At 53.3% G+C, this 26,190-nt stretch overlaps 8 protein-coding genes across 8 annotated transcripts; 2 read left to right on the forward strand and 6 right to left on the reverse strand.

Annotated features, from left to right (window-relative positions):
* Nucleotides 1–632: 632 nt before the first annotated feature.
* M406DRAFT_65109 (uncharacterized protein) lies at nt 633–4,845 on the reverse strand (the record flags this gene model as incomplete). Its single annotated transcript, XM_040924917.1, has 8 exons — nt 633–1,164; nt 1,195–1,387; nt 1,478–2,079; nt 2,140–2,282; nt 2,370–3,620; nt 3,719–3,907; nt 3,958–4,713; nt 4,768–4,845. 8 exons carry the CDS (start codon nt 4,843–4,845, stop codon nt 633–635), a joined length of 3,744 nt encoding a protein of 1,247 aa, XP_040774726.1.
* A 1,562-nt stretch (nt 4,846–6,407) lies between these two features.
* M406DRAFT_347250 (bola-like protein) lies at nt 6,408–7,239 on the reverse strand (the record flags this gene model as incomplete). Its single annotated transcript, XM_040922271.1, has 2 exons — nt 6,408–7,069; nt 7,149–7,239. The coding sequence occupies 2 exons, from the start codon at nt 7,237–7,239 to the stop codon at nt 6,840–6,842; spliced, it is 321 nt and encodes a 106-aa protein (XP_040774727.1). The 3' UTR covers nt 6,408–6,839.
* A 32-nt stretch (nt 7,240–7,271) lies between these two features.
* Nucleotides 7,272–9,020, forward strand: M406DRAFT_65110 (uncharacterized protein; the record flags this gene model as incomplete). Its single annotated transcript, XM_040924918.1, has 4 exons — nt 7,272–7,280; nt 7,950–8,002; nt 8,071–8,264; nt 8,341–9,020. The coding sequence occupies 4 exons, from the start codon at nt 7,272–7,274 to the stop codon at nt 9,018–9,020; spliced, it is 936 nt and encodes a 311-aa protein (XP_040774728.1).
* A 107-nt stretch (nt 9,021–9,127) lies between these two features.
* M406DRAFT_293428 (uncharacterized protein) lies at nt 9,128–10,277 on the reverse strand (the record flags this gene model as incomplete). Its single annotated transcript, XM_040919083.1, has 2 exons — nt 9,601–10,277; nt 9,128–9,505 (listed from the first exon to the last, which is right to left on the reverse strand). The coding sequence occupies exons 1-2, from the start codon at nt 10,102–10,104 to the stop codon at nt 9,128–9,130; spliced, it is 882 nt and encodes a 293-aa protein (XP_040774729.1). The 5' UTR covers nt 10,105–10,277.
* A 169-nt stretch (nt 10,278–10,446) lies between these two features.
* Nucleotides 10,447–11,639, forward strand: M406DRAFT_323304 (uncharacterized protein). Its single transcript, XM_040919758.1, has one exon. The coding sequence runs from the start codon at nt 10,788–10,790 to the stop codon at nt 11,514–11,516; it is 729 nt and encodes a 242-aa protein (XP_040774730.1). The 5' UTR covers nt 10,447–10,787; the 3' UTR covers nt 11,517–11,639.
* Nucleotides 11,640–11,661: 22 nt separating this feature from the next.
* Nucleotides 11,662–16,001, reverse strand: M406DRAFT_293433 (TPR-like protein; the record flags this gene model as incomplete). The annotated part of the gene is made up of 1 exon (XM_040919084.1): nt 11,662–16,001. The coding sequence occupies one exon, from the start codon at nt 15,999–16,001 to the stop codon at nt 11,712–11,714; it is 4,290 nt and encodes a 1,429-aa protein (XP_040774731.1). The 3' UTR covers nt 11,662–11,711.
* A 4,384-nt stretch (nt 16,002–20,385) lies between these two features.
* On the reverse strand, nt 20,386–21,446 carry M406DRAFT_51506 (uncharacterized protein; the record flags this gene model as incomplete). The annotated part of the gene is made up of 2 exons (XM_040924445.1): nt 20,386–20,483; nt 20,582–21,446. 2 exons carry the CDS (start codon nt 21,444–21,446, stop codon nt 20,386–20,388), a joined length of 963 nt encoding a protein of 320 aa, XP_040774732.1.
* A 1,171-nt stretch (nt 21,447–22,617) lies between these two features.
* Nucleotides 22,618–24,011, reverse strand: M406DRAFT_341195 (uncharacterized protein; the record flags this gene model as incomplete). The annotated part of the gene is made up of 3 exons (XM_040921633.1): nt 22,618–23,363; nt 23,456–23,636; nt 23,916–24,011. The coding sequence occupies 3 exons, from the start codon at nt 24,009–24,011 to the stop codon at nt 22,618–22,620; spliced, it is 1,023 nt and encodes a 340-aa protein (XP_040774733.1).
* Between the last annotated feature and the right edge of the window lie 2,179 nt (nt 24,012–26,190).

Consider the following 26,190-nt stretch of genomic DNA (forward strand, 5'->3'; position numbering starts at 1 on the left):
CCCTGCAGTTTCGTACTCTCTGTGGATCAGGGCCACTCCACTACTGTAGGAACATATTGGTTGTCTTATTCCCGACACACAGTTGCTTTTGGCAACCCCCCTTCTCAAAATTGGGGTGGTGTGTGATTGACAGGTTATTCATGTCTGTCCCGTTGGCTCCTCACGAGTATGAAAAGGGGGGAGGGGTTCGCGGCAGCCATCTAGGGATCATGCGGCTCGGACCTTGATCTTAGGCTGGCACGAGGAGTGTTGCTACGCGAGGAAAAGGCGAGGAGGAGGCGAGTAGTGAGGTCAAGTTGACGAAAGACAATGGGGGAAAAGACCCGGCATGAATCATCACCGCGGGAAAAGCTGAGATGATGACCGGTGTTGAGAGCTTGCCTATGGTCTAAGAAGAACGTTTTCTACGTCAAGGGGGTATTCCCATGCCAAATGTAAAGAAAATGGCCGTGTAGGCAGCCGAGCAAAAAACAACGAATGGGGGGAGGGTGGGGGTCCCACAACCAGACGCCACTGGCTCTCTCTCTCGCGCGCGCGCGCTCGCTCGCGCTCTCTCTCTTCCCCTTTCAACCAATCGACCATCTTCTTCCGGGCGTGTGCGGTGCGCAAGGCCGCTGTTTGTCCGGTTTCAACTAGCCATCAAACAACCCAGCAACTCCTGTGAGGTCTGGAGACTTTCCGCGTTCCTCTTGCCCATTTGTCGAGGGAGCAGTCATGAACTCCTGTTGCATCTGACTGCGTGTCGAAGCTTTCTTCTTAGCATTTGTGAAATCAGAGGTCTTGTCCACCTTGCCCATCTCTGCAATGCTCACCCCCTTCAGGTCCTTGAGCAGATCGAGAATGTACGCGCGCTGTTGCCGCTGGTTCGTCCCAGTACGGGTGATATTGGCCAGGCATTGGTCGACATCCTCCTGTCGCATATTCGGCAGGGACGATAGGATCATCCGTGGCGTCGCGGTAAGCTGGCCATAGTTTGCTATGATGGCCGCCAGTACGTTGCCCAGCTCCCTTTGCAGGTCGACGAAATGATGTTCGTGGAGTGACGAGATGCAAGCCTGCAGAACCTCCCCGCACATGAACTCCCTGACGGCCTTCGACGTCTCTTCGGGTATCATAAAGTCGTCCGGTGGAGGTGCATGCTTGGCCGGCTCGACGGGCGGCAGCCTCTGCATGTTCCCATCAAGCCCTCGAAACTCGGGGATGATGGAGCGGAAGACTTTCAATACAACGCCGCAGCATCTACTGTCATGCATGCGTATGGCATGTGTCATGAAAACAAGGAGCGGCTCGATGATCGATGAGTGCATCAAGCAGAATTTGCGTAGGGAAGGGTACTGTGGCGTGGCATCCACATCGTCCCTCTGCGCTGTTCCTTTGAGAGGTTGATCTGGGACACAAGTCAATCCTGAGCTGCCGAGCAACAAACAAAAGAAAGAGAAAAAGAAGGGAGAGAAAAACAAAAGGGAGGAATAATTACCTATCCGCTGAGGATCCAAAAAGTCGGCCACCATGATCACGGCTGAGTAGGAGAGTTGACGCAGGACACTCTCTGCCTTCATTTCTTCCGTCAGTGCATCTGCAGCGGCCTGTATCTCTAGTGCCTGGTCCAGCTTGTCCCATTCCGACTTGATCTTGCCATCCGTCTGTCGGAAACAAGCTTCCAGTATTGAAGGCAGGAACTGGTGCCGCAGCTCAACTGGGCAGACATCAATGAGGAGCCTGACCAGGTTCAGCAAGGCAATGAGTTGATGTGATGACAGGTAGTGGCAGTCGGTGAATAATGCGCGAGCCAGAGGATCCGGAAGGTCCGCGACTCCGTAGAACTGTTGCTCGAGACAGCTCATGCAGAAAATGATCGAGTAGCAGAACTCGCGCACATAGCGGATAGAACCTCGTATCGACGATGCCAGACCTTCTAGGGTATTCTTCTTATTGATGACCCTGGAGTAGAAATCATCTTTACTGCCTTCCGAGATTCCAGCTTGCCAGAATCTATCTGTGAGCACTCGGCCGACAATAGACTGCATTTCTGCTGGAAGGAAGGCCCAGTTGCGTGGATTTGCTGAAGCATGAGCATGGCTATAGAGAACGTTTAGCAGGCCGAGAAAGTGCGGCTCTTTGGGGCAAAGATTGACTCACGCAAGGAATTCCAGCAGCCGAGGAAGGATGACCGGGAAACTGTCCTGCCACAGAGCGCATGATGCTTGGTATGGTGCAGTTGACTTGTCCAACTTATCCACCGAGTAATTCAGGAAAGTCTTAGTTGCCCGCAATGGCAGCATCTATTGGGATGTCAGATACAAGGAACATAATGAAGGGCGATTCACTGCCGAAGCCGGGAGGAGAAGGGAGGTGGCGAAGGCACGTACCTGCTGTCGCTCTTCGAGTTCAGCTTGCAGTGTTGAACCTTCAGCATCCAGTTCTACAGCTCCCCAGTCGGCTATTTTGTCCACACCACGGCTTGCCAGATATCTCTGAGCTTTGTCCAGACCGATCATCTCGCAAAAGCCCTGGTAAGATTCCAGGGCGCGCTTTAAGCCATCATCCCTCCACTGGGACTTGACGGGCTCGACGAACATCTGTAGCCTCTGCAGGCGGGTCGTCGGGTCGATATTTGTGGCCCGGTGAATAATGATGAAAAGAAAGCTCTTGTAGTTGACCAATCGTCTCTCATCCAAGGTGCCAGAGGCACTCATCTCTTGTATCTTGTTGTCCAATGAATCGTACACGGCAAGGAGGTTGTCCGGCATCTTGAACGCTAATCGCTGCAGCTCGTTGATGCTCTCTGCTTGAAGGTCCTTAATCGCCTCATTCAAGTGTCTGTACTCAGGCTGAGCCGCTGGCCAGGTCATCAAGATGTGCTCCAGAACTTTGAGCATGAAATCGTTATTCTTCCTCAACGCGGTAGTTGAGAAAGCGACTAGTAGCTGGAGAACACGCTTTCGAATCAGTGGATCTTCAAATTTCATCTCAATCAGGCGGTTACACCAAGCCTCAAGGTGCTCGTCTAGTTGAGCGCGCTGCATATCGATTTGATCTTGGCTGACGCCCTTGGGGGGTCGAGACCTCACGTAACCCTTCAGCGCAGATTCGATGACGGTAAACTGTGCATCTACCCGTAGATAAGGCATCGAGTTCTTGGTATACGCAGCAGGATTCATGGGAGGATGTCCGTCGTAGAGGTGTTGAAGGACGTTCTCCGTCTGGCCCAGGATGTGATTGATGGCATCGGACAGCGTCAATTCAACGATGCTTTCGATTATCTGTGAGCTGTACCTCCTGTAGTTGCCTAGGAAGGCATGCCGTTCCGGGATTGTGTCCGTATCTTCCATGAGCAGCAAAAGTGTGGGATCCTGTGTATCCTCTGGGAGGTTTTCATATCGGACCAGCCTGGAGCTGCAGACTTCCAGAAGAGAGGCGACCAGTGAGGATTTCGCAATGGATGGGCCCAGGGATCGGTTGTTGAGCATCCGCGTCCACGTGACGAGAATTGGGATGGAGACAACCAGGCTCTGGCTCTGAACGACCTGGAGGAGAAAGTGGAGGAAGGGCTGAATGTCGGCTCCTGGGGGAAACACGTGGAACTTCCGATCTAGATAATTGCCGAGATGTGATATGGTCTGCAACCGTCAGCTTTGAACCCGTCTCCCTCCCTCCCTCCCTCTCTCTCTCTCTCTTTCTCTTGCGCGCGCGCGCGGGGTTGCAACTGGGCTCGTACCTCTGAAAACTTCTTGGCGAAAAGATATTTGTCGTCATCGATATCTTCAGCGTCTACCGTGGACCAGGCAAAAAGTTGTGAGAAACGCTCCACGCATTCCTTGTCGTACATGGGTGCAATAAGCGCCAAGAAGTGCTCGTCGCTGAACCCGCTACGAGCGTACAAGGCATGTAGAGCCTCGAGAGAAGCCTGCAATCATTAGTTAACAACACGTCAAACTAGTCTGGAGGACATCATACTTTCTGAACGGCCACATGAGACGCCACGAGGCCCTCATACATGTACCTAACACAGTTGGTCTCGATGACCGCCTTTGGGAACGCCCATGGCAGGATGACGGTAAGCATAGAGAGGGCCTTGAGCGCGCAGGTCCGCACGTCTTCACTCTGGAGGTTCGACCCCAAACATTCACCAAGCAGGACGACTGCACGTTGGAGCCAGCCTTCATCGCCGCAGCGGACAGGCGCACCTTGTTCACGACTAGGAAACTCGGCGGTAATGACAGGCGCGGGCATGAAGATGTCGACAACGGCTTTGTCCAAGACGTTCTCGCGCATAGCGACAATGGGATCGTCCCCGCCGATTATTTCTTCAGAGAGCGAGCCGAGGACAGACAGGACGAGTTCCTTGTGCACAGTAAAGCCCGGCAGATGCCAGAGTTCTACCAGCATGGCATCCATATCCATCCACTCGGCGCCCCAGCTCCTCTTTGCCACCTCAACCCACAGCTGCGCTATCTTGTTTCTGATGTACAGGAGGTCTTCAGGGCCCCGAGAAACGCGCTGGGCAAGCTCGAGGACCCAGCCCCTCAGACAGGCAGCCTCCTCATCTCCATATTCGGACCAGTTATGTGTGATCGCGTATTCGAGCAGCGAGAGACCGTAGTATCGGGCGAAGGGAGACTGCGCTTTGTTGGAGGCAAGAGTAAAGCCGTAGGAAGGACCTTCCTTGAGAGGCTTGACGCTCTCGAGGAACTGCTGTGCCTCCAGACGGGCCTGGTTTGTCGATGGCCCGTAGACGACCTCAAGTGCGCCAATGATGCGGGAGACGACATCACCATTGACCAGGTTGTTGGACCCGTTGACCGCACCAAAGGCGAAGCCGCCGTTTGACGGCAGAGTGGCCATGTCAGATGGAGTGCCTGATCGCGTCAAGCCCGCGCGGGAAATCGATCGCCTTCCACAATTGTGCCAGACCTAAAAAGCACGGAGACTGCTAGGCCATAGCAGGCAGACCAGGAAGAGGAAGGGGCAAGGAGAGTTGTGCGGAAGTACCACAGGGTACGATGATGTCAAAGGCCTTTTTTCTCTTTCTCTTCCCCTTCCAAATCGCACCGAATACGAAACACAGGGCTGCTTGAGGGTGGCAATTTCCCGAGGATGTCTCGTAGGAAATGTGAAGAACTGCAAGGTCAAAAGGTAACGAGAAGCGCCACGGACAAGAACAGAAAGAAAAAGGATTGCGAACGTTGTTTGGTCGAGGTTGTGGTCGTCACAAGTTTGGGTTCAGGTTCCAAGCTGCTAATGGGTTCACGTCGTTGTTGGCTCTCAGCTCCCCTAAATTTTGGGTGCGCGCTCCTCTGAAAAGCGTGTCTTAGTATGTTAACTTGCGCTTTGGCTTTGACGTGAGCTGTAGCTCCGGCAGGGGTGTAGGGATCAGGGGTAAGGGTCAAGGGCGGGATAACCCCACCATGGAGTGAGGGCATGGCATTACTGTAGTAGTGATGGCTTGCCGCCAGGCACACCAGGCCTAAAGGTGAGACCTGCCTGTCAACTTGTCAATTGTCAATGGTCAGCTCCGCCTTTGATGAATTAAGAACAAAGGGCAGTTCCTAGAATGGTGGCAAAATTCTAGAATGTCTCCCTGGAGCTCAGCTCTCAGCGCTGCTAGGTAAAACAAGTCATTCAGGCATGTCACATATACTATATTATTCTTTTCCTGCTTGCTTGAAAGAAGATGGTAACAAGGATCAGTTTCTGGCCCAACTGACGAGGGGTAACCAGAAGTCGCCAATATCTTTGGTATATTTCCATGAGGAAAAAAGAAAATAAACATCGATATGGCTACACAGCAATTACAACTAGCAAAACAGCCAAAAAAGATAAATCATATCGACTAAGTACTTTGAACAATAATACTCACAAGTGTGAACATGCTGTGGAAGCCAAATCTGAGGGCTGACGCTGGTTGATTCACAAGGCTGACGCCTGAAGCCCTGTACAACGTATTCAGTATTGGCAGGATTCATAACGATCTTTGTCTACGCCAGACAAAACTAAGCTACCCAAGCACCTGAAAGGGTAGGCTGCAGTCGTTTCTGAATGATTCTCTGTTTATTCAAGTAAACCCTCTAAAAGCAGCGTCTTTGCAAGCTTGCTACACCTGTTCCAGCTTGCGCGAAGCTCAAAAAGAGGCGATTCCCTCTGAGGCGCTCTGGCCCTGTGGAAATGCTGTTCTCACTGAAGCAAATTTCGGGCTCGCCTGGACCTTTTTGCACAGGAAACCGGACAACGGAAGCCTCATCCATTCGTATAATTCTTCATGATTTGGACAGCGCCAGTGGGCCACTTATACATACGTAGCCATTCATGGCTCGAGCCATCAGTTCTTATGGTGGTAACAGGAAGGGATGTGGCATTTCTGGTAAATGTGTTTGAATTTTGCCATTTACATGAGCGGTCCCTGCCGTAAATGGATGTAAGAATACAAATGGGGCTCATGGAGTGATGGTCAAGTCCGCCTTGGCTCGGGATAAGGCTCACCAAGCTCAGTCATACCAAGACCCGCCTTTTGATATACCAAAATACAAGACTTGGTTTCACCCCCCCCCTTCCCCTCTTTCTCAGACGCGCTGAATCTGCTTTAAAAGTGTCGGCAGAATATATGAGCAAGATCAGACCGAGAAGAACGAGCCGGGATATCACCGCAGCTCCCAGTCGGTTCAGAAGTTGGATCATCAACATTGTTTTTCCCAAGACCTTCGTCGCTGGCTACTTGGGTCGAGACGCGCAGCGTAGACGACGTACATCTTCTTAAACCAATAACGAGTGAAGGTAAGACCCTCTCGACAATACGATCCGCAATGGATGTGAGCCCCCCACCCCCCGGGAGGCTAGACCATCTAGGCCGCAGTTCCCTCAACCTTTCCATCCACTGTTCCATCCAAAGGGGGCTCGACGGCAGCCGTAGCCTTCTCCCACTCCTGGGGCGTTTGGCACTTGGCAGTCCATGCGTGAATGGCGGCAATTTCCTCCTTGAGTGCCGAGTTCACAAGACGGTGCCTCTTGAGTGAGTTCTTTGCGGCAAATTCAGGCGAGACAATGAGGACAGAGAAGGCCTGACCGCAACCGCCTGTATAAATGAAGAAAAAAATATCATGTCAGCAGGGAGAGCACCTGAGGTTTGACGGGCGGATGTTGTGATGACAGACCAGACATATCTGTGATTTCAACATAAACAGCGTTGAGCCGCGCAGCGATGGCGGCCTTGAGCGACTCCTCCGAGATAGCTTGAGCGCCCATAGTCGATGCAGTACTTAATTATTGGGGCTGCTATGACAAGCGTAAGAGGCAATTCGGTAAGTCTGGGCGTGCGTGGCAAAGATTGATGAGGTGGTTGATTTGTGAGCAAAGCAGCTCGGCGCGATTTGTCACCGAGATACGGAACCAAATCGCTTTTCTTGCGGTTGCGAGGTAAGTACTGTGCTGTAGCTAGGCAGATGGCTGCAGGGCTTGATCTAAAGCAAAAATATCAGAGAAGTCTAGTCAAAAAAATGTGGTCAGTTATGGCATGTAACGTATTCGAGATTTCAAGACGGGCGCCGAGGAATCAAGTGCAAGCGGGCCGTGTGTAGTGACTTCACGACCCTGTAGTCAAATATAACGTTGTTAGTAGTAGAAATATGCTACTACCGAGCAAAGCGAACTTATTACCCCGTCTATTGCATGTTACCCCAAGCTGACATAGCTTGCGCTTTTGATGACTTGGACAACCAACCAAACCTCTTCTCAGTCTTTCTGTTGGTTCTGAATGCTGCCAAATGTCTTACAGATTGGCATCTCTTGTCCCATTCACCATTCGCGTGCCTCGTACAGTCTTGCCCATCCACCAATCACTCACCCGTCTTACGGCTACACGAACTGCATTGCATCAACGGAAATTTCACTTGAGCGCTACGGCAGCGTGTGTCTCCAAAAGCAGCATCCCAGCTATGGCATCCAGCACCAACCAGGTGCCTCAAAATGCACCTTTCACACAAACTGTGGCGCGCGCAATGAGGGCACTGTAAGAGCAGAACCATATCCCCTCATTCCCTGCCAGGATCGGTCACATGTGCTAACGGCGGGGCCAAGATATCCAGAGGAGCTAGCCGACCGGGCATGGGATAACGTGGGCCTTCTACTTGGAAACATGGACGAGCAGGGCCAGCGATCTTTGGGTCTTGATGTTACGCCGGAAGAGAAGACGGTGCTCCTCACAAACGACCTCACTCCTGCGGTCGCAGACGAAGCTGTGAGGCAGAAGGCATCCGTCGTCGTGAGCTATCGTGCGTTTTACTCCACCAAAGCAAATCGCCAACATTGAGTTCGAGAACTGACTTTCATGATCTTTCTTCTCCACAGACCCATTCATCTTCAGAGGACTCAAGTCCGTAGATGTGACAGATCCCCAGCAGCGGATCCTTCTGCAGCTAGCCCAGAGAAACATCGCCGTTTACTGCCCTCACACGGCGGTCGATGCTGTCCCTGGGGGCCTGAACGACTGGCTTGCAGATATGCTCTGCGGTCCCTCTGGCGACAAGGCACGCTCCGTCGCCCAGCCTACATCAGCACCGCCTCCTGCCGGTTTCGAGGGGTCCGGATACGGCAGAACCGTGGAATTCGCCCAGCCGGTGCTCGTGACCGAGCTTGTCCGCCGCCTTGCCACGGGACTCGGTGGTCTCAAATACTTCATGGTGGCTGCTCCCAAGCAGCCTGACCCTTCAGCGAGGCGCGTGCAGTCCGCCGCGGTGTGTGCTGGGTCTGGATGGGATGTGCTCAAGAACTGCGCCGTGGATGTCTTGGTGACAGGGGAGATGAGCCATCACAATGCGCTGCGTGCCGTCATGGAGAATAAAGTTGTCATCACTGTGTTCCACAGCAACTCAGAGCGGGCATATCTGCGCCAGATAATGCAACCAGCTCTGGAGGCGCAACTTCGAAAGTCGGGCGAGGCGGCAAAGGTCCTGGTCAGCGGTGTCGACGCGGATCCCTTCGAGATATGGGACGTCGATAATCTTGGCACTGCTGAGCCAGTGTCATAATGAGCGCAGGTCGTGAAGATAGCATCAACGAAAAGAGGGGGGGGGGGGGGGGGAAGAGTATCAGATTATAAGATTCTTTTTGTTCTTCATTTTTGGTCCATGATTCTTTACGTTTCAGGGGCAGTTTCATCTTTCAGGGCTGCTTCTCCTTCTGCCAGACATACATCAATATCTGCGCCCCCAAGCCCCCGTTCCTTCCATCTCAGGAGTAATTGTCTGGGTAGCCTCCATGCCTCTTCCGCTTCTTCCGTCTTGCCCGCCTGTGCCAGTGCTCGGATCCGCTCGGGGGCTTCGAGCACCTCGCTGACAAGCTCCTTGGTCCTCGTCTTCTTCGCCCGATCCTCGTATGCTTTCGTGCTGTCCTCGGGTTTGGAGGCCGACTTGCGCAGTGATTCTCGAATTGACGAAGCTTGTGAGTAGATTTGGGCTATCGCTGGGTCCAATGTGGAGGCCATAGGGTTCAATGGGTCCATGTTGGCACGCATCTTTGATGGGAGAGGGAAGAACGCCAGGTCAGCAAGCATTTCCGGAAGTGGAAACATGCAGTCAAAAGGATCAAAGACGGTGTGCAATTGCCTACCTTGCGTATCGTCTCGGTCGCGGTGATCAATTTGCTATAATTATCATAAACCAACGCCTTCTTCTCGGCTCCCAGCGCCCGTATCTCTCCTAGCACTCTCGTGTATGTCCGCAGCAGCTCATCCAGACTGCTTTCCTGCAGCTTGGCCTTTACGTAGGCGTCGGCGTCGAACCCGGCGGCATCGATCTCCGACAAGGGGACCTCCGAGTAGGACGTCTCAGCCGCGTCTCCGACCGAGTCTGTGTCGGTGACTTCGAGGAGCGGAGGCGCAGCAGATGCGGCAGACGTCTTCTTCAGATTGTAGTACTCACGCAAGGCGGCGCGGTTGTTTCTCTTGTTGGGGGCCGGCTGGAAGGGTCCGCTGCCCGGGATGGGCGAGCTGGTGGCGGAGCGGGGGATGTCGAGACTGGGGCGTGCGGAGGATGTGGGAGTCGCGATAGCTTGAGAGGAGTTGGTCCGGCGAAAGGAGGACGTGGGATCCCGGGGCGAGGCTATCGTGGACATGGCGGAGAGCTGGTTGCAGAATTATTGGGGGAGGACGGAAGGAAAACAAAATTATAATAACACACACACAAAAATTAGCAGTTGAGAATATTGTTTCCTGTTATTCTGGAACCTGTCCAGAAATGCTGGTCAAGTGCCCCAAAGCGAGTAAGCAAGTATCCAAAAGGTCATGAGGATCGAGGGATAGTTGAATGTTGTCAGTTGGCATTCATGTCGTACCCTCGATAATCAGCGTGTCGATAAGCTAGGGCCAGGGATGCATCCTAGCATTAATATTCGATTATCCGAGCCGCCCCCCCCCCCACCCATCAATCAAGAAAGGTACTGCCGCACAGGATCATCATCCCAAGCTGAGTTGGTGCAATTCCCTATCTCTCTCTGTGCGTAATAAGTAGTCGAATTTCATCCCCAACGAATAGAGGGAGGGAGGCTTCAATTCTGGAGAGGCAATGGGATTCGGACTTCAACACGTCGGCAGTTGACGATTCGATCGGGTGCAAACTAAGTAAGGGGGCAGAGGGCAAACGACGTCGGCAACTTTCGAATGCTTGACCACCAAAGACGGGCAGACACATAGCAGATTCCCACCGTATCGACACGAGCGGAATGGTGAAGATGAGATACTATAATTCTTCTCCAGAAAAGTAACGTCGAGGTCGTCTCTTGAGAAAACAGCTGCCACGATGAGTCTGGCATCCCAGATTCTCACGCAGCTCCAGCCTCATCACATCCCACCACCCTCTCAAGAATGGCTGCAGACGCTCGTCTCCTCGCGGAACCCACCACCGCCTCTCAACTCACTGGTCATGACCGCCAAGACGCGTCTTCTCGCGTCAGATCTGACCACGCCAGGCCTGCTGGACGCAGCCAAGATCCCCACAATCTGTCTTCCCGAGGGTGTCGCCGCACCAACCGTCAAGGAGACCCGCCTCGGTACCGATGTTTACGTCCAGGTCGTCGACATTGAAAACCTGTCAAAGAGCCGGTGGGACCAGGTCGAGGCACTGGAAGCTATTGAGAGGGGGGAACAGACACGAGGGCGTGAAGTGATTCGCCTCCCTGTTGGTGGTTCAGAGGGAGACGAGCTGGCCGCCAGGAGGGAGGGCGGGACAACCACCCAGGCCGACAATGCAGGGGCGTCGAGGAACGTTACGCATCGACTGCTACTTCAGGACTGCAGGAGGCAGCAAGTCTACGGTCTCGAGCTTGTCCGGCTGCCAGAGATTACCATTGGTTCCCTCAATATAGGATCCAAGATTTTGCTCAAAAAAGGCACCATCGTGTCTAGAGGAGTCATCATGTTGGAGCCCAGCAGCTGCCAGTTTCTGGGCGGAAAAGTCGATGCATGGCACAAGGCGTGGACGAGTGGGCTTCTCGCCAGGCTTAGGGAAGCGGCTCGTGCTGGAGACTGAAAGCTCGAGATAGTCTGGGCGCGATTAGAAAATCGAAATTACGTTCATCTTCGAGCTCATCAGGAGCCAAGCTTGACCCACATCGCCCTGGAACGTAGTACATATTTTAACCCTTGGACTCTCACCAACATTGTCTTGCCTTTCTAACGGTGATCTTGTATTTGAATTCGCATGACGGTGACTATTTACTTACATCTACGAAACACGCACGGCCTTCACCAGACCTTGCCATGCCTGGTCTGACCAAGGTGCAAACATGATGCTGATCTGAGCATCCGCGGACTTGCCAGTCACAGCATATGTATCAGCCAAATCCTCTGCGCCTAGCTCGCCCTTGGGTGGAACGGCCTGATTTGCCACTGTGACTGCGAGCTCTCGAGGGTACTCGTGATCTGCGTCAGCCACGTCCCCAAGATGAGTCCAGCCGTGGGGGAGGTGTGGACACAGCATAATATCCGTCTGCGCCTGTGATAAAAGAGCCTCATGTGCGTCCTTTCCTGAGAGCGCTGCCACCGACTGGAGAACCCCTCCGATTTGGAACTGTTCTGCAGGCGATGTCTTCTCGTGGGTGCGCAAACCTTCGAGCTCCGAGATCACAGCCTCGAGGCTCTCTTCGTCTTGATCCAGGATAGCAATGACACCTAGGAGAAGGACCGACTGTACATGGTCGGGTCGCTGCTCAACCACATCAAAAAGCACGGATCGAGCCCTCTCCCGGGCCTCTTCGGAGCCGGTAGCCCAGAGAACTTGCGCAAGAAGACATACAGCGTCGGGATTATTGTCTGACTCCTGCAAGGCCGAGTCGAAGTAAACCACCGCCTGAGCAACTTCCTTCTTGTAATAATAAGCCAGACCCACGGTCAAGTGCGCAGATAGCCTCGTTTTCCTTCGCTCCTCCGTCGTCAGCTCGTTGTCTGACTCATCACTACTGAGCTGCAGAGCCATCTCTCCGCAATCGACAGCTTTCTCGTATGATTCTGTGGCCAAATAAGCTCTTGCGAGATCTGCCTTTGCCATCGCAAACCTCTTGAGAGACTGAGGGGATTCAGTCACTTCGTAATCCCCCTCTAATCTGGAGCAGATCTCCTCCAAAGTCACGACGGACTTTTGTGTGTCGTAAGTCCGCTCCTGAAACAGCGTGCAGAGGTGCCCATATGCAAGTTCCTGAGGTTTGAGGGCCCGCAGCTGGCCCAGAGCAAAGATGGACTGAATGAGAGGTGTGACTCTGAGGCTGGACGGTGTCGCGAGAACGTGGTCGAACATTGACAGCGAGTAGTGCTGCCTAGAGGCCAGTGAGGAAGACTCGGCTATTTCCATAGCGTGCGTAAAAAGCCCACGTGCTTCCCTGACAGCCTCCTTGCTATCCTTGTGCGCAAGTAGAGCGACGAATCCTTGGCCCAGCCAAGCGTGGGCGCAATCAGGATCTGTCGATTGTGCCCGGGTGAATGCCTCATTGGCAATAGTCAGATCGTTCTGGAGAAGACCCAGTGTGCCTAGATTGGTCCACGCCCGTGCATCCCGCTCGTTCAGGTGGAGACTGCGAACAAAGGCATGTTGAGACACGGCAGGGTTGATCTGGCTGGTCGCTACGCCGAGCGCATTCCAGAACTCTGAGTTACCGGCTTCGAGTTCGATGGCGCGTTTGAAGCACCGGATGGCAGCTTTGAGGTACCTGCTGAATTTCTTCTTCAGGTTCTCTGGCAAGCACACATGAGCCCGGTGCTCGGCCCATCCCAGGTTATAGAAGGCCACACTCTGTGCATGTACATCATGCGCTGCCGCATGTATTGCACGCTTGTGTACAAGAATTGTCGCATGGATGGCGCGTGTGAGGTCGACGCCTACCTTCTCATTATCCGGAAAGAGGCCACGTGCAAAGACAACCGTGTCGTCAACTCGATCAATGTCCTTCAACAACTCAAATTCTGACCTGTCCTCTCCGTCCCCAAGCAAGGTGTGGATGGCCTCAAGAGGAAGATCAGAAGCCCGACTTTGTGAACTGCTGAATACAGCACAGGAATCCGCCACCGCTTTCCAGAAGTTGAAGGTCTCCTTGGTGCCCTCTGGTGCGATGACGGCAAATGCCAAGGCGTCCTGCGCGGTGGTCACTGATTTGCCAAAGAAACCTTTCTCCAGATGATTCATGGCGCTGTCGACCATGGTCTGCATGAGAGCGATGGCTACGCCTTCCTCGTCGGGCCTGCCCTGCATCACGTCCTGATACAGAGCAATCGCCTCGTCAAATTCCCCAAGTTCACGCTTGATATTGGCAAGCATGAACTTGGTAAACCAGATCTCGCTGGGATCGATCGACTTGGACTGCTCTTCTTCCAGCCTCCGCGCATTTTGAATTGCCTTGGTAGCCGACATGTAACGGCCAGAACTGTAGTAGCTTTCCCCGAGTCCAACCCAGGAATGGTAATCGTCTGGTGATATTCTGAGGGCAGCTTGAAACGAGGCTATGGCCTTGTGGAATTCTTGCTTGTGCAGCTCTGCAACACCGAGAGCTGAGAAGGGCCAGCTGATTCCCTTCCTCTTGGAGCCGGGAGGCGGTTTCACCTTGCCAGAATCCACAATACGCTGAGCAACAAGTTCGACCCGGTCCCAATCAGCCTCGTTGGCGAACGAGCGTGCAAGCCTCTCAGCAGAGATAATCTCTGAAGAGGAAAGTTCCACCGCCTTTTGGAAACACCTCCTGGCCCTCTTCGTGTCCCGAGCGTAATCGGCGTAATAGGTGCCCAAGCTGGTGTAAGCCGGTGCGAAAGTCAGGTTGCTCTTCAGGGCGTCCAAGAAGTATAGGTAAGCGCTGCCGGGGTCTCGGCTCTTCCGAGCAGCTTTGGACGTGTCCAGATTCCATATGCAGGCGCCTAGACGATATTGGGTCTGAGCCAGGAGGTCCTTGAAAGCGTCGCCCTTGGCAGCGACCAGCGGTAAACAGCGCTCCAGCTCAGCTGCGCTTGCAGCATAGTCGCCTTTGAGAGATTTAACCCAGGCTGCTTCCGACCGAACACGGAGATTTTCCGGATCCCTCTCTAGGGCTCGCTCTAGGAAGTCGACGGCTTCTCCGTATTCTTCCTCCTCCTCATAGATGAGACCCACGCCGATCAACGCCTTTGTTGATAATGGGTCCCTAGCCAAAACGCCATCAAAGAGTGCTTTGGCTTCTTGGTGATGCCGCGGGGACTGCCAGAAAACTAGCGCCGTGGCAAGATGCAGATGGAAGATGTCCTTTGTGTTCTGGAAATCCATGCCGGTTGTGGTCTGTCGCTCCTTGAGTAGGGCCATCGCCTTGCGGAGCATCTCAACGTTGGCTTCGTGCTCTTGCAAGGACTCATAGTACTCGGCGACAAGGCGGTAGGACAATAGAGACTGGGCGGTCAGTACGCCTTCCGACATCATGAGCAAGCGATCCTCTTCGGTCAGGGGAATGACATTGGTCGGGGCGCCGCCATCGTCATCGTCCTCACTATCGTCTTCAACTTGCTCGTCCTTGGTGACTGAATCGCCAGCAGGCTCCATTTTGGGAAATGCAGAGATCTCGCTGCTGAGGTAGGCCGTGATGACACTGCAAAGATCAGTGTCAGGAAAGAAGTTGCAGTAGTCTCTGAGCACCCCAGCGTCCCATTCTTTAGTTTCCTTGAAATCTCTCCAGTCGATGGTGATCTCCCAAGCGAGCCGGAAGGGATGCTTGATGATGACCATGTCTCCAGCCAGCTTGAGCACAACTTTAAGCTCCTCGGACTTCTGTGGGCCGGGAGGAAAGACAAGGAGCCGCTCATAACAGTGCTGCAGGAGCTTCTCCTCATAGTGGCGGCGGACATCATCGTCGGTGGACCAGTTTATAATCTCCCGGTAGATCTGGCCTAGCCTACTGCCCCCAAGCACCTCACGCTTCACCTCCACGGTGACCTCGTTGACCCTGGCGCCGATTCTTGTCCTCCTCTCCCCAATAAGGGTGTTGATCTCCTTCTTCTCGTGGACCTCAAGGATCTTGGCGATGGTCTCGTATGTCTCTGCAGGGCGAGTACGGCCCTCGACTGCGGAATAGACAGGGCTGTCGGGAAGTGTCAGGCTCAAGGCATCCACGTATTGGTGAGGGTCGCCATGAGTGCGAGCGAAACCAATAAAATCGTCGACAGTCTTTTGGTATTTGTAGGTCTGTTCCGAGTCTCTAAAGCTCTCAGCGAGTCGGATAGTTGCATTCTGGTAGTTTGCCAGCTTCTTGCCGCCCTGCCTCTCATAGAGCTTGACCAGACCCTGCCAGGCTGTAGCGTCACTTGGTTTCTGTTTGGCAGCAGCCTCGTACGTCTTCTCAGCCTCGTCTAGCCTGTCCTTCTTGTCAAATGCAAAGGCCAAGAAGACGAGAGCGTTGTAATTTTTGGGATCCTTCTGGAGGAAGTCCTGGGCTCGTTCAATGGCGTCATCGAACTTCTGCTGCTTGATCGCATCGTTGATGGCCTTGAGGGCCGCCTTGGACGCTGACATGGCAGCGTCAAGTCAGGTAGCGCAATGATAATAGCGCGAGTCACAGTGGTTGATAAGGCTTCTTCTAGGTCGACCTCATCGTCTTAGTCGTGGTGGTGCTGGTTGTCGATCGAATCGTCTCCCCGCTCGAGCCTCACGTCGGTCCCCCCTCAACGTCAACTGGCTTCTGCACCCAATTTTCTGCAAAATACCGCAGCGCGTCTCCCAAGAGCAACTTTAAGATCTGTAGCGGCGCTTAGTTAGGTGTAAACAAAGTTGAAAGACGGCACAGTTCAGAGCAAGCAATGCCGGACAGATTCAAAATACCTGGGGTGAGAGCTGCTGATGAAATGGGAGGTTCGTTGCTGTGTCATAGTGGGGTCAAGCGCAGCGTACAGTACCCCATACTCGCCAAGTACTGAGGATGCAGTACTAAGTATTCCTTATCGTGCACGATAAGCCAAACATTTTGTAGTCCCTGGAAATTTTTCCCGTCTTTGGCCCAGCTTGCACTTCTCCTCAAGGCATACTTTTCATATTTGCAGTCTGCAATAACGACTGACAGGCGCCACCACTCCGCGGAGAGCTTGTCCTCTGCTTTGGTTTCAAGATGGATATGAATCCTGCGAAACGGAGAAAGTTGGACCACCAAGTGTCGCACCCTGAGCATGAGCAGCCCACCTCGAAGGGCGCTGCGGCTCTCGATGCTGCCGCGACTGCAGGCACCCCTCGACCGGGCGCCTTCGTCCTGCAGACTCAAGAGTTGTTGGATGAGGTGCGCTTGGATTATGACAAGGCATTCTCCGGAGCCGACCACTTGCTTCACCAAATCAAGTCCTCCATAACAGCCATCGAGACTCATGGGCCTACTCCTGTGAGTGCACCCGAATCCAAAAAGAAATCATATTATGGGATCTTCCCAGCCCAAAATTTCTTGTCCCCTCTGACAGCGTTCCCTGTATAGATTCTTCAGGCCGCGGCCAAGCTCGAAAAGAAGCACAGCATCCTCGTTCCCTTTCCCGACCCGAAACCACCTGCGGATTGTCCCTACAAAGTCTCGTATGCGAAGCCGATCCAGTGCAATGTCGTTGGGAGCTATGTATTCAGGACGATGGTCAAAACGCAGGGCCGTCGCAGCATTGACATGATCGTCGAGATGCCCAAGGAGATATTTCAGGACAAAGATTACCTGGACCTGCGCTACTTCTACAAAAGGGCCTACTACCTGGCTGTATTGTCTGCTGCCATCCAAGGCGCCGTGCCGAAGAGCACCTCGGTCGCGTGTGAACATTTACATGGGAATCTCCTCCTCCCGGTCCTCGTCCTTACTCCGGAGCTTCCAAGCAAGGAGTCCCAGAAACGACTGCAGCCTGCATATCAAATACGGATCATACCCTGTGCTCCTGAGGGGCTTTTCCCGCAACACAAGCTCCTGCCTACCAGCAACTGCGTTCGATCAGTTTCTGAGGCAGACAGCCCCGCACAAATGTCCACGCCCTTCTACAACTCTACTCTGAAGGCCGAGAGCTGCTACGTCTCGTATCTCAAAGTCATACGTCAGGCGGAGAAGTCCTGTCCCGGGTTTAGAGATGCCTGCATCTTGGGTCGTGTCTGGTTGCAGCAACGTGGACTTGGAGGATCTGTATCCCAGGGCGGTTTCGGCCATTTTGAGTGGTCACTGCTCACTGCTCTTTTGCTCCGCGGTGGAGGCAGGAAAGGAATGGCGGCTCTGTCTCCATCCCTCAGCAGCACAAGAATTTTCAAGGCACTCGTCCAGTACCTGGCCGCAGCCGACCTTGGTAAGAGACCTCTCATCCTTGGCCCCACCAAGGAGGGCGTCGACGCCGCCAAAGAATCTGCGCCTGTTATATTCGACGTTCTCCGGCAACTGAACATAGCGTACAAGATGAGCCCATGGTCGGCATCTTTGTTGTTTCACCACGCAAAATGGACGCACGCGTCCCTGGCAGACCAGGAAGCGGACCAGTTCCACCCCACCTTCATCACCAAGGCCGATTCCCCTCTCCAATGCTTTGATCTTCTCTTCCGCGTCGCTCGATCTCGTGCAGAGTCTGACGCACATTCTACTGAATATCGTGGCGAATCCTGGGGCTACTGCGACAAGCTTGCCAGGGTTCTGAAGAGAGCGCTTGGCGACAGAGTGCAACTTGTACACTTGCAAAGTGTCGACGGGGCCGATGACACAGCCTGGGATCTTGGATCCTTACCTAGCGATGAATCCTCCTCCGCTATCTTAGTCGGCATCATCTTCAACAGCGTTAATGTGGCGCGACAGGTCGACCATGGACCTACTGTCGATGAGAAAGAGGCTGCAAAGAAGTTCCGCCAATTCTGGGGAGAAAAGGCTGAACTGAGACGCTTCAAAGATGGCAGCATCCTTGAGAGCCTGATTTGGACGCAGACTTCACCATCGGCGCTCTGCGAGGAGGTCATCAGGTATATTCTCAAACTACATCTACGCACACAAGATGAGGACCTGCACTTTTTTGGTAAGGGCTTCTCTGCTGTCATACCCATCAAGTCTTCAGATACGCCCTCCTTCCAAGCTGCTAGGCAGGCGTTCACCGTCTTCGAGCGGGATCTCCGTGACTTGAGCGACCTGCCGCTTCAGATTCGGCAAGTTGCAGCTACAGCACCTGAACTACGATTTGCGTCGGTTCATCCTCCGTCACTCGATGCCACGAAAGGCGCATTTCGTCCTATGGATACCACCATCTACTTTGAGGCATCTGGTAAATGGCCTGACAACTTGGCTGCTATTCAGCGTACGAAGGTCGCGTTTCTTTTGAAGATCGGCGACATGCTAGCAGAGTCAAAGCCAGGTGTGACCTGCCGGTGTGGCTTGGAAGATACCCAAGCCGAGTCCGAAAATCTGGCGTACTTGGACGTCACATACGAAGAAGGCGCCACGTTTCGACTGAGGATTCACAGCGACTTGGAAGAAAACTTGCTGGAGAGGCGAACCAAGGACAAAACTCTCGATCAGCGAACACGAGCCCAAGGGGCACAACTCCTGGCCTCCTTCAAACGCCTCTATACACATCTACCGCTCCATACACAAACAATCGCAACATTTTGCATGCGATTTCCGGCGCTATCCCCGGCAATTCGTTTGGTAAAGCGGTGGTTCGACTCCCACAGACTCTCATATCACTTCCTTGAGGAGATGATCGAATTATTAGTCTTGAGGGCGTTTCTAGAGCCTTACCCGTGGCAAGCTCCGTCTAGTGCCATGACAGGATTCCTGCGGACGTTACAATTCCTGTCAAGATGGGATTGGCGATTGGAGCCCTTGGTCCTGGACACGTCCGGTACACTCGCAGGTGTGGAACGCTCGTCCATAGAGACCAGGCTTGAGGCCTGGCGCAAGATCGACCCGGGCATGAGCCACACGACGCTCTTTGTCGCCACATCACACGATACCACGGGAACTGCCTACACCATTCACGATGGCCGTCCATTCCCGTCCAAGGTGGTCGCTACAAGGATGACAACTTTGGCAAGATCAGCATGCAAGTTGGTGAAGGATAAGAGTACAGACCTTGTCCCCAAAGTCCTGTTCCAGCCCTCTCTGAAGGACTATGGCGTCGTCATTCATCTCAACAGCAAAGTACTCAAGAACATCAGCCGCGGCGACGATGAGGCCATCAAGCAATCTCAGTTCAAAAATTTGGATGGGCGGACCGGGAGGGCGGCCCAGCCCATTGTGCAGCATCCTGCCAGGGCCTTACTACAGCAGCTGGAAACCTTGTTCTCCGGTCCTCTGCTTCTGTTCCACGGTGCGCCGGATGATGCCATCATTGCTGGAATCTGGAACCCCCAGATCCAACGGCGCACTTTTCGGGTCAATCTGCCCTGCTCATTCCGACCAGTTGGAATAGAAGATGGCAAGAAAGCGCAGGAGGAAGGGAATGAAGAACTCGTCGAGGTCGATCGGGATGGCATCGTCGCCGAGATTGCAAGAATAGGGGGTGATTGTATTGAGAGGATTGACGTGGCTAAGGGGCCCTGATTGACTGGACGATGTATGTATGACTTTGGCATGTGTCAACACGCAGGGAATTATCACGGCATTTGACATATGCACCTCGACTTCTACTTGTCATCTGCAGGTATTGCGTGACTAAAAAGCTTCCAAAGACATTTACACATCTCGCAGCATAAGAAACATCGAAGTTAAGCGTCAGTGTATATTGTGGGTGACTTCAGAAAAGACTGGATTCAGAGACGAGCAAGAAAACTGAATGCTGTCTTGGGGTTTCGACCTTGAGAGCGAGCCTCTGCTCTCGAACTGCAATATTTCATCAAACGAGTGACTATACGAAAAATTTCTCTCGAACTTTATTTCTCATCTCCGTGTGTGTGCGCGTGTGCGTGTGTCATATCACTTCCCACCGATCTCGGCCTTCCTGGTGTCGAAGACGCGGAGAGCCGTCTCCGCAGCCTTGACGCCGCTAAGAGCCATCGCTCCAAAGGTCGGGCCTAAGTAAGTCGGTCAGCATGTTCCGTGCGTCACAAGGCTACGTGGCCATGGAAGGTTTAGAATGTGTGAGGGCTGAGGGCTGGGCATTGATTCTCACCCATTCGGTTGGCACCGTCGATTTCAGACAGCTCCATCCCGCCGACAATGAGGCCAGGGACGATTTCACGGGTGCCCTTGACGATGGCATCCTCGGCAGTCTGCATATCCAGACCTCGCATGCCACCGAGCTGCTCCAGCTGCTTCATGCTCACGAGGCGCTTGACGGAGAACGCACCGAACGGTCCGTCGTGGCCGGTGGTCGAGATCACCACGGGGGCGTTGATGGTGTTGGGGTCCATGCAAGACTGGTCATCGTGATGCATCGACACCAAGGTCCAGTTCGTGACGACGCCCGCGATGCGGACGTCAGTAATGGCGCCATTCTCGCGGCGCGTGATCAGGTCCTCGACAGCCGTGGCGTTAAAGAGCTTGATGTTGGGGAACTGCAGCACCTTGGACAGGATGGTGGATGTGAACAGCGCGGCGTGTTTGACGACAACGAAGTTGCCTTCGTCCTCGAACGGGACGCCTAGGTCAGCGAGGAAGGCGTCGGCGGGCTTGCGCATAACCATGGCAGAGAAGAGCTGGCCGCCCAGCCAGGCACCGCCACCGGGGGCCACGCCGGCCTCGATGATGGCGATCTTCAGGTCCGGCCGCGCCTTGCCCAGCATGTACGCAGCACTGAGGCCGCAGGAGCCGGCGCCGATGATGACGATGTCAGACTCGGCATAGGTGTCGAGGTCGGTGAAGTAGCGCCTGGTCATGGCCCGAGATACCTGGCTCTCCCGGATGGGCGAGAAGGTGAAGGCGTCCCATTGGCCTGTGATGGCCTCAAGGGCCGCCTTGCCGTCCAGATTGGCCTTCTTCACGCCCAGCTGGGCAGAGCTGAGCTCAGGGGAGTTGGAGATGGCAGAGGGCGCCATTTTTGTACCTTGCTGGGGTTAGTTGCAGAATCCTCGGGCCTAGAATGGGGAGGAGAGAGAGCATGATCCTTCCGCTGGTATTATCCAGATCAAGTTACAAAGGCCGTATAATCTCAGCCGCCCTCCTCGTGCCGCCACTGTTATGAGTAGTCCATGACCTGCTGAGAACAGAGGCAGAGGACAACAGGAGGCAGCACGAAAAGGTTGGCACCGGCTCATAGCTCTTTGAAATTACCTGGAGAGACATCATCGTGTGATGACTTGACCACCGAAAGGTTTCATGATGGTGTTGGCGGAGGGCTTGGGAATACCGAGCTGTTGTTGGTGTGCTCTTATATATAGGATACAATATTGTTAGTGGCTCTTTGCTCGAGGTTTCGCAGAATGACAAAAGAAAGAGAAAAGGAAAGAAGGAAGATAACTTAGTGACGCACTCGAAAATAATTATGCGGTGGGATCTGGTATAGAAATTTTCTGGGAAGTGTCGACGAGGAACGAACAAGTCGTGAGAGAGCAAGAAGAGAAAGAAGAAGGGAGCATGCGGTGTTGACCAAAAGAGGGGTAAGTGCTTTTAAGTACTTACTTGGCAAGACCTCATCGGGGGATTGGAACTTGCTGCAATGTTCCGTTCGCGGCCTATTAGGTTGACGATCGTTGTCACGCATGACGATACTGAACCAATGGAAACAGTGGAGGAGCGGAAACTCAAGTCTTCTCAGACTGCCAACCAATTATATTGCAAATCACAGGACGATAGTTTTGGTCATCGTCTTTGTATTTCGTCCCGAAGTCGGTGTCTGAGACAGCCACTGGTCTGGTTTAGTGGACATTGAATCGTGATTATGTCACGTCTCGAGGTTTGCGGTCGCTTACGTCCGGACACCTTGCAACAGAATGACGAGGGTCTATTAATACCAAAATGAAGTCTGTGCCTATAGTTAGTCAAAGCTATGAAAGCTGCTTTCAAGGGCCAAACGGAACAAGAGGTAGCCGATATATCTACGAAGTACTGTGGTCTAGAAATCCCGAATAATTTCGACTGAGACTATGGAGAGAGAATTCTCTGGACGGAGAAATATTGACAAATGGCCGGCTATCCCTCAGTCATGAATGCCCAGATCAATAGTAGGTAAACACGTTGTTGAAAAGCCTCTTTCAAGAGACAGGAATTTCAGAGACGGATATTGAGAGACGCCTCTTGTGCCTTTCCCAGTCCAGTCCAGCCTTGCCATTCGCTATCGAGTTTCTGAGCGGCATGAAGGTACAGTGGGTCGTCCGTCTTCCCGGACAGACTCAATGCACGAAGGCTCCGCAGCGCTCGAAGGAAGTGAGGGTCGTGATGTTTGCCTTGTAGTGCGTCTGCATTCAAATGCAAAGGTCGCAAAAGATCTTCCCAGGAGGCTTTCCCTATTTTTGTAGAAAAGGACCAGATAAGAGACTCGTCCAGACGAGGGCGGAGCTGAGTGATGTAGGATAGAACGAGGAGGAACCATGTGCCTCTGATGAGCAGATCAAGTTGCTGACTAGGGCATTCGTGGATCAACACACGGAGGCTATTGACCAGACTCACGGTACGACTGAGGTACAGGTCGAACGCCGGAGAGCCCTTTTTGTGGGTACCACAGAGCATGAGGACAGACAGGCGCGACATGTTGTCCAGGAGCCGGGCCACATTGCTCAGATCTAGCTGGTGAACATAATCGGCAATAGCCTCTCTCGCAGGAGGGCTAGAAAGAATAACGTGGGCATGCCGGAATCCTGGGCCAGACCGATTGAGGCTGAACCTCCCATCGTGCGCCGCTCGGCTCAAGATGATGCTGGGGCTGGACGCAGTCGTGCTCGGTCTTTCAAACCGTTTGTCAGTCAGAATGTCGGAGATGAGTGCAGAATATCCCACAGACGACAAGACAAAAGACTCTGCTACGTATCAGCCACATACCCCGGAGCCTTCATTACAGTTGAATAACTCGTGATAAATCACGACATGAGGAGAGCTAGGTGTTGCTCACGGACAACCATAATGGAATTGCGAGCTTCCATGGCGTCGCCTAGAGTGATCATGGCTTGACCGAAGCCGCTGAAGAGCCCACAAACGAGCGGCGTAAAGCCACAAAACTGAGACTCGACAAGGGCTCTGTGATTTCCCTTGAGATGAGCATGTTGCGTGCTGAAATAATCCATGTAGGCTCTCTGGAATCTGCCGAATGTCGTTTATCAGCACCTGGGTCCAGCATGCATTGAGGACAGGGTTCGGTCCGCACACACCTGCGGTCACCCAACCGCCTCTCTTTGTCCTCAGAAGTGACAATCCTATCAGGAGAGAGTTCCCAAACTCTGAGCGCAGAGCTCCTGCTCTCATACGCAGCCCTGAGCTGACTTGGCGATCCACCCAAGAGCAATATCGTCGTGAGAGACTGGCTGAATTGGTCAGCATCCCAGCACAGCAAAGAAATAACGGCCAAGACGCACCATAGGAACCTCGTTGTACTGTTCCTCATCCTGAACCAAAGCATGCGTGACATGATCCTTGACGAGGAGGCTATCGAACACAGTTATCGAGTCCATATCGTGACAGAGAACATGCGATCCAAGTAGAATGGTCGAGAGAAGCAACAACTCAGTGCAAGAGGCAGGGACTTTACGAACTACTGTGGAGGAACGGCGTGGTGGCCAAATTTCCGACCCATGAGGCCAAGGTTATATGCTCTTTACGAGTCCAGACGTGAATCTCGTGGACTCTAGGCAAGAGGTGAGGTCATGGCAGACCGGCAGACACTGGCGGCGCATTTAGGCCAGGTCAAAGACTGCATGAGATACATCATGATAGCAATGCTGCAGGAGAAGAGAGAGGGAAGATGCAATGGTGTGGACGATGTTCGCTCCCGGAAGCAAATCCGCACGCCGACTCAGACTTCACAAGATGAGTTACCGGTTTGTAAATTGGACCGTGGCATCGGCAGCGCGCCAGAAGTTCTGCTTAGGGAGGTTCAAACTCCGCTGGCAGAGAGAGAACATCACTTCAGAGGGCCCTGATGTTGAACATGACTGAAAGCATAGCCACATCGTGCGGAGGGGGCCTAAACGCGAGCACGAACAACACCATGAGGATAGGCATGAGGGATACAACAGGGCAAAGCTAACTGGAGGAGACAAAGGTGATTTCAATTCGCAGTTCATGAGTCCCCCTGTATCGGGAACACGGAGAAGAAAGAGCGCCGCGCCTGAGAAAGGAAGAAGTCGCGAGGCGAGCATCTTCCATATGGCAGACGTCCTGACGGGGGTGGTCGGAGGCGCGTGAGTATCGGTGGCCCGGTCCAATAGTAAAGCGTGAATCGTACAGGAAAGAATACACGCTTGCATGCATGTTCATGTGTAAGTCGTGCGTGATATTGAACGTCCAACGAGGAAAATTGCAGCAATGAATGAGGTTGCGGTCACGACGAGGTTGCAAGGCTGACGGGAGTTGAGCGAACGACGTCTGTAGTTTCCTCGGCAGACTCCACTTTTCCATCGAAACTGACCAATCAGCAGCGCCTAGTTCCTGCCAGCTTCAGCATCACCTCGGCTCTAGGCTCCACACCCAAGCGCTGTCATGGCATGCATCAGTAAGATTCCTTCTTCCACAACCTCGCAACCTCGGAACCTCACCAAATAAGGCACTTCACACTTCTTCGATGTAGACGAGCAAACCCACTTCAATTCTACACCTCGTCTTTTCCTTTCTTCTCACTCATCGCTCATGAGCACCATCTAGTCCAGTCATCCAATCCAGTCGCTGCCTTGGCCCGCTCGCATGTTGCGTACATTGTAGAAAAGATTCCTATTGATGATCCTCCATCACTTCGTCCACAAAATCTAGCTTGAGTGTTGACATCCGTGAGGCCATGCTTAAGTCATCAATCTAGTGCCCTAAGCTAACATGAGTTCCGCCACAGACTGTCCAGTACTGGCCAGACCATAAGGAGTGTGGCTTTGAGAGTGCCTGGTATGCTCTCACTACAATACACCTGGACCTGGTCCTTATGGCCCTGCTTTCATGCATTGCACCCATTACCCAAGTGTTGGTCCATTGACACATCAGCATTCGTCGTCGGACTCCGTCAGTCACGTTCCTGCAGAAGCCTGGTGGCGTTGTCTGCGCTTGAGTCACACGGACGCACGCAGGCGCTGTTGTACGAAACGAACTGCGCTCTTGCAACTCGAGTTGGATCTCCACGTCTGGCCACCGCAGACTCGATCTGTCTTGATTGTACAACCCGTCTCCCATCGTGAGATCATCCGCTATGGCTCGGCTCCCATCTCAAACATGAGCATTCACAGGACCTGTGGCTGAGATCTGGGACGCCCGCTTCCACATTCTCTTGTTGGACAGACCATCGTTCCTTTGTCTTGGCCTGCAATTTGGCTGTTGGTCTCGTGCCACCATCACCATGCATCTTCTTACCGCATCGTTCTGCATGCTGCCGTGTGTCTCATCAATCCTCATAGCGAATTACTCGCACAAATCACTTGTCAACGTCTTTCTACTCCGGATTCATGACCGCGTCCCCGTTCCTCGGTCTGTCTATCCACGTATTCCCTTGTCCGGCCGGCTTGTTGAGATCCTGGCCTGCATCATGCCATTTGGCACATATAATGAAGTACAGGAGCAGGTCCTTGAATCTCGTGTTTCTACCTCACATAGGGGCTCTCAATGCTTCATGCGTGGTCTGTGTCGGCAACGTGACGTTGCAAATTTCTCCAT

This window comes from Cryphonectria parasitica (assembly GCF_011745365.1).
Source record: "Cryphonectria parasitica EP155 unplaced genomic scaffold M406scaffold_6, whole genome shotgun sequence".
NCBI classification, from domain to species: Eukaryota; Fungi; Ascomycota; class Sordariomycetes; order Diaporthales; family Cryphonectriaceae; genus Cryphonectria; species Cryphonectria parasitica.